The 7037-nt window shown below is 52.9% G+C and overlaps 1 protein-coding gene across 1 annotated transcript in view; it reads left to right on the top strand.

Moving 5' to 3' along the window:
- The first annotated feature begins 552 nt into the window (after positions 1-552).
- Positions 553-7037, top strand: part of SLIT1 (slit guidance ligand 1) — a 207747-nt gene continuing 201262 nt past the window's right edge. The window contains exon 1 of the mRNA XM_049855841.1: positions 553-824. Coding sequence (XP_049711798.1) covers positions 628-824 — 197 coding nt within the window. The 5' untranslated portion in view covers positions 553-627. The remainder of the gene's footprint in view (positions 825-7037) is intronic.

Raw genomic sequence — 7037 nt, 5'->3', positions numbered from 1 at the left:
AGTGTGCGCGTCCTCGGGGTTTGTGTGCGGCCGGCGAGGGCCAGCACCGGACAGGTCGAGTCGGGGCCCCACTTCCCTCCCCCGCAGCCCCAGTCAGCTCGCTGTGCCTCGGAGGTTCCACCTTTGAAACTGTACGCGACTCACAGCCGCGGCCGAGTGGTCGTCGGGAGGCGGGGGCCGGGGGCGCCCGGGAGCTGGGAGGAGTCTGGCCTTGGATGTGTGCTTTTCGATTGATGGATGACTGCCGGGTGGGGGCGAGCTTGCGGGTGTGAGAGTGTGTATGTGAGTGTGTGTGTGTGCGCGCGGGGTGCGTGCGCGCGCGGGGCCTGCCCATTTTCCTCCTTGCAGCAGTCAGTTGGGAGCTGGAGGGAGGGAGAGAGGGAGACGGAGCCAGAGAGAAACAGGAGAGGAGCCGAGCGCCCTCCGCCCGAGGCGCCCTTCCTGCGTCCGCACACAGGCGCCGTCGCTTGGAGGAGCAAGGTGCCTCCTAGCCCGCAAGGGCGCAGAGCACAGGCCTGCGGTCTCCTCGGTGGCTTTGCCCTGGGACTGCACCTGGAGGCGGCCCCGAACGGGGATGGTAAGCGGCTGCAGCCGTCTGGCACGCAAGCGAGACGCGGCGAGGGCACTATGGTGCTGATGCCCTGGAAGGGGCCCTTGGCGTGGCTCGTCCGGCCCGAGCTCTGGCTGCTGCTGTGGGCAGCTGCGTGGCGCCTGGGTGCCACGGCATGCCCCGCCCTCTGCACCTGCACTGGCACCACGGTGGACTGCCACGGCACGGGGCTTCAGGCCATCCCTAAGAACATCCCACGGAGCACCGAGCGCCTGTGAGTATGGCCTCCACCCCCTGGCCCACAGGGAGACCCGAGGTTGCCCTCCCAACTCAGACCCAATTCAGGACCGGGGGTGGGAGCAGGACCTTTGTGGCCTCGCCTGCGCAGACACTAGACGGGCCAGTGCCTTAGAGGGTCTTCCCTGAGCCAGGAGCAAGAGAACAGTTGTTTCCCTTTTCCTGGGATTCAAATGGTCCTCGCCGGGATGTCAGCTCCCCATCCTCACACCTGCACCCGCGCTCAGCACAGTCAGGCCCTTCCCACTGCGCCAGCCAGCACTTTATTCCTACAGGGTGCCTGCGAATTTGTGCCAGAAAGCCTTTCTGGCAGCCAGGAAGGAAGCTTCCCTCACTCGCTGGGCATAAGATCTCCTTTTGCAACACATGGGCCTTGGGATGTGCTCTGGGTGGGGTGTGTGGGTTTGGGCTCCCAGGGCTAGTGATGGGTGACATGATGGGATTGGGTAGAAGCTTTTAGTCTTCGCCCCCCGCCCCCCCCCCGCCCCATTGTTTGCCCCAGCAAGGTAAGTATTCTTCCCTCGCTGTCAGGCATTGGTCCCCCACCTGGCTACCCCTCTCAGATCCTGCCATCCCCAACCCAGACAGACAATGGGACCTAAGGGCTTTGGGCTTGGGGCTTGGGGTATGTTACATGCAGCACCTAGCGAGGAGGTAGGTGTGTCCTGGAAGGACCTGGTGAATAATGTGGAGAGGTCAGAAGCTTGGAGTGGGGGACCCCAGGGTGAAGAAATTGAACATGACAAGTCCTAAAAACCATCATTTCTCCTCCCCTTGTTCTCTCCCACTTCTGAATTCTTGAGGAAACTCAGCCCTTTCTAAATCCACTGAGCTTCATAGCGTATCTGTGCGTGTGTGTAGTTAGCCTGTGTGTGTTTACAGACCTGTAAAATTTGTTTTTGGAGATTCTTCTGCAGATTGTGTGTCGATGTGAATTCACAGGACCTGTCATACCCCCTCGGTGTCCGAGGCTGTGAGAGCCCCGTTCGTGGGCCAAGTGTGTAGATGTTTGGTCACATGCAGCGCCTTTGTGCTGCTCACAGAGGTTGGTTACTACACAGGAGATGTTTTAACTGGACTTTGGAGAAGACTGTGCTTCCTTTGAAACCTGCCTACTCCTTCTTCCCACACTCCTGGCGACTGCAGTGGCTCGCAAGAAAGGCAGACATATTTTGATAACTTTTGAGCACATTTTCATAGCTCCCAGCTGGTCGGAGGCAGAAATCTGACCCTGGGAAGAGTGGTCTCTGGGATCAAACTCCATACCCAGGTCAGCAATTAGTGAGATACATTTGACCCAGACTCTTCTCGGCTGAGTCTGAAAAATTTCCTTGGAGGTTTTGGAGAATTTGCAATCTTCTGTGCCTCAATGGGCATCAATGTGTGTGTGTATGAGCATGTGTGTTGTGGGGTGAGGGGGAAATGGTGGAGGGGGGAGAGGCTGGACCAAGATTCCCTAGGGGAGTGTGTGCTTCAGCCTCTGTGGACCTGGAGAGGAACCAAGGACAGAAGCCAGTTCAGAGGACCCTTAGGGTACAGGGCCACCCTCTATGGCTGGTCCTGTTGTCTGACCGTTGGGGCATTCATCCTGCAGCTGTTACCCTGGTAGCAGCCTAGATCTGGGACACACTAAACCCTCTCCTTTGCTTTTGATCTCAAATCTTGATGTCATCTCCTCAGTCCTTGCCCTTTCACCACCATTAGTTTTTAGGACACTGTCTGTTTTGACTTTCGTGAACTCTTAAGCCGTTTAGTGGTCAGGATGAAATGGAAGTGAAATTTCCTCATTCAGAGGAAAGAGTTGGGCCTCTGGGAGGGAGTTACACTGCCTGAGTTGGAGCCTCAGCTTTGTTGCTTATTAGCTGTGTGACTTTGAGCAAGTTACTTAACTTCTCTGAGCCTTCCTGCTTTCCATCAGGAAAATGGGGCTATTGATACATAATGCCTTTGGTTCTTGTGAGGATGGAAGCTAATGTTTAGGAAGTGCCTGGTATGTTATGATGCTCTCTAAGTGGGTGCCATTATTATGATAGGGTCAGGAGAGGAGTCTCATTATTTAAGTCAGAAAATGTAAGGGAGCCAGAAAGTGCCCTGGGTGCTGAGGCTCCAGTAGGGAGTGAGCTAGTCTCTGCCTTCAAGAGACATACAGTTTAGAGGACCAGACAGGGGACAACCAGCAGTAAGCTCTTGGAAAGGGCCAGACCTGCAGCCTTGGGAGTGGGAGCATTGGGTGGGAAGCCCTTTTCTGGGATGAAGAGGTTTCTCAGAGGCTGGGCCATTCTGCCAGGACACTAGTGGTTAAGTTGGATTTTGCCAAGCAGAGAGGATAGGTGGTCCTGGCAGAGGGAATGGCAGGAGTGAAAAGCCTGCAGGTGTAAGCTTACCTGGCTCGATGGGCAAACGGGCCAGGGTTTCCCCGTGGCTGAAACATGCAGTGTCCAGTGGGCTGGAAAGAGAGGTTGGGAGGGGTTAAGGAGGCCTTTCTCTATTTGGAAATTTTCCTCTGGGGGGTTCAGGGTTGGAATTCAGGGGTGAGTTACCCTGGGGGTGGGGTGGGAGGAGGTCTGGTCTTTGCTATGTGCATAAAGTTTCTTGGATTGGGATGTAGAAAGCAGAGGGAAACTGCCTTTCCAACAGACAGGCCAAGAGCGAACCGTTTGAAGGGGAAAAGAACATCCTGGAAGAGGCATTGGCGAGAGCCCAGAAGGATTTAAAATAACTGTGGCAAATGGTCTCTCTAATCAGTACGGGTGTCGTGCGGTATCAGAGCCTGAAACAGCGTCTTCTTCAGAGGCTGTGAAATTTTTATAGACTGCAGCTGTGCATTTGCCTTTTATCCTCTGGGCAGTTTCTACAGCAGCCTGTGAGGCCTGGCAACTTTATGATCACATATTCCATAACTCCGGGCCCAGGCTCCGTCCCCCAAAGTGGGCAGGAGCTGTCATTGGTTTGCTGTGGGGACTTGTGGGAAGAGGCTGTGCAGACCCCAGAGCTGTCTAGGAAATTGGTTCAGCCAGAGGGGCTGCGGGGCTGGTGGGCTGGGTGGGGAAGGGTTGCTAAATAATTCACTGTACTAGAACAATTAAATACAGAGCACAGGTGGGTAGAAGGCCTGGGAAGCTTCATCTGTTCGTAGGTCCCAGGCTCAGAAGGACTCAGCTGTGGCCTGTATTTTTTTTTTTTCCCTTCCACTCAAGGATCTTGACTTTCAGTTGGGTTTTTTTTTTTTGAGTTTAAAAAATCTTTGGATTAAAGAAGACTTCAGGGGCTATTTTTGGTTTAAGGTTTGAAGATTATCTCATGGCAATCATTTGGGGGGTTCATCTAGCCTCAATGGCTCCAGACTGGAGTTTATGAGAATTTGAAGCTCTGTTCTACATTTCTCCTCCTTTTGATCAAGGTGGGGGATCAGATTGACAACACCAACTCAAAACGTCAGACAGGAAGCTTGGGGGACAGTGAGTTTATGTTAAGGGGGAGGGCCAGTTCAGAAAAGAGGGTGAGAATGGTTGCAAGTGTACTGAATTGTACATGTAGAAATTGTGAAATTGGTGTATGTTTCGCTCTGTATGTTCTCAACAACAACAGTAATAAAAAAAAAAAAAAAGACTTTTGGACCAGGGTATTCAGGAGAGTGTGACAAGAGAGTGTGGTAAGTGTGGAAACTGCTTCTTTGCTCCACCCTGGGCGGTTGTACACTAGGCACCCCTTGTGGGTGCGAAGAGGGGAGAGGCATTGATAAGGCCCTCTGGCAGGTCGTCGGAGGATGGAGAGGGTGGAAAGGGCTCCGGTAAGGGTTGGCTTCCATTTGCCCCTTGGCCCAGCACATTCTGCTGCTGTCAGGTCATGGGGCTTGTTCTCTTGCCTTCCTTGTTATGCCCCCTTGGCCTCCTCACCAGTTTGTCCATGCTGCTCTAGCTGGGGTGTGCTGCAGAAGCCGGGGTGGCCCATGCCTTCTCCCGGCTCAGCCCCCCTTTGAGTCTGGAGGTCCCGTTCACCAGGGCAGAGGTGAAGGGTCATGCTCAAGGAAGATTGCCCAAGGCACCCCGAGGCCGATTACCTGGGGAGCCTCTTTGGAAATTCAAACAGTGATTGGATGGTGGTCGGGATCAGGCGACCAGGTGTGTCTACAAACTCTGCCACAGGGGCCTGCCTGGCCTGCACACTCTGAGCAGGGCACTGTGGTCTCCTGTGGCAGAGACCTGTGCTGTGCAGGGAAAGCTGCACATGGTGGAGCAGCCACCTCCTGTTCGCAGGCTTTGGTCCAGCAGCAGGTACACTGGTCTAGAACAGGGGCCAGAAGTGGCGCTCTGGCTCTGAATGACTGGTGTTAGGACCCTGGTTGAATCACTCTACCTGCTCTGGTGCCCCCTTTCTCCATGTGGGTTGTTTGGGGCTGTTGAGTTGGCTCCGACTCATGGTGACCCCATGTGTTACAGAGTAGAACTGCTCCATAGGGTTTTCTTCGCTGTAATCTTCAGGAATGCAGATTGCCCATATTTTTCTTCTGAAGTGCTGCTGGGTAGGTTTGAACCACAAACCTTTTGGTTATCAGCAGAGTGCAAAATGTTTTCACCACTCAGGCTCCTTCTCTATCTATAAAAGGCGATAATGATAGCTTTGCAAGTTAATGGTGAAGAATGAGCGAGAAAATGTGTGCCAAGGACCGGCACCATGCTGGGAACATGGAAGGTGTTCCACTCTCCCTTCGCCTCTGGGGAAAATAACACCTACTACCTTTCAGGGCCTTTGCAAGGATTTACTCACCCTCTGTTTGTGAGAGCCCCTGGGTGTGCAAGCAGCGAACGTGCTTGCCTGTTAACTAAAAGGTTGGAGGTTTGAGACTACCCAGAGGAACCCTGGGAAGAAAGACCTGGCAATCTACTTCTGAAAAATCAGCCTTTGAAAACTCTGGGGAGCACAGTTCTACTCTGTGGGGTCACATAAGCCAGAGTTGACCTGATGGCAACTGGTTTAATTTTTCAATCTACTTCTGAAAAATCAGCCTTTGAAAACTCTGGGGAGCACAGTTCTACTCTGTGGGGTCACATAAGCCAGAGTTGACCTGATGGCAACTGGTTTAATTTTTTTGGCTCTAGGTTTGTGAAAATGCTTTGTGCAGGGTAAAGGGTGGTTCAAATATTAGGCAATATTATTATTATTATTTGAGAAGCTCAGGATGAAGGTTTGAGGGTTCAGGTGGGGCATAAGAGAGCTTGGGAGGTAAGGATGTGATTGTTGCCTGAGCAGCCAGGTGCTCCTCCCCTGCCCCCCAGAGTCTGTCTGCTCAGCCCCTCAGCAGGCTTTTTCCTCAGCCCCTGGGCATCTTTGCCCCCTTCCCTGGGATTTAGAGATGGGACAGGGCAGTCTGCAGGGTAGAGGGTGGAGCCCAATGGCCTGAGTTTTAGCTCTGTTCTGCCACTCACCACCTAGGTGACCCTGGGCAAATTATGGGTTTAATTCACTCATTCAACAGAAACCCTGGTGGCATAGTAGTTAAATGCTACCGCAGCTAACCAAAAGGTTGGCAGTTCAAATCTGCCAGGTTCTCCTTGGAAGCTCTATGGGGCAGTTCTACTCTGTCCTATAGGGTTGCTATGAGTCAGTGGGTTTTCTTTTATTCAACAGATATCTATTGAAGGGCTGCGCTGTGCCAAGTCAATCGTGCTGAGCAGAAACGGGCTCTACTTCTTCTCTTGCCGAGTTTCAGTTCAGCAGTGGAGATAGAAAGGAGGCCCGGTGACACAATGTTTAAGCACTTGGCTGCTAACCGCAAGGTTGGTGGTTCGAACCCACCCAGTGGCTCCTCCAGAGAAAGACCTGGCCATTTGCTTCCATAAAGCTTACAGCCAAGAAAACCCTAGGGGACAGCTCTATTCTGTCACATGGGATCACTATGAGTTGGAATTGACTCAACGGCACCCCGCAACAACAGGGGACATAGAGATGAATGACCTAAGAGGAGAAAAAACACAGAATTGTAAATGAGGATAAGTGCTCCGGAGGAAAGCAGGACTTCTTGGAACCCCCATTTCCTTGCCCCTGAAGTGGGGATGATGATAGAATCTGCTCCGAAGGGTGGTTGGGAGGATGACAAATGCAAATGTGTCACGAGGAAGCACTTTGCACCTGGCAAGTGCCCAGTAAATGGTGGTATTATTATTGTTATTAAGGTGACGGAATTGCAGGG

This window comes from Elephas maximus, chromosome 16 (assembly GCF_024166365.1).
Source record: "Elephas maximus indicus isolate mEleMax1 chromosome 16, mEleMax1 primary haplotype, whole genome shotgun sequence".
Taxonomy (NCBI): domain Eukaryota; kingdom Metazoa; phylum Chordata; class Mammalia; order Proboscidea; family Elephantidae; genus Elephas; species Elephas maximus.
This window is presented reverse-complemented; position numbering and strand designations above follow the sequence as displayed.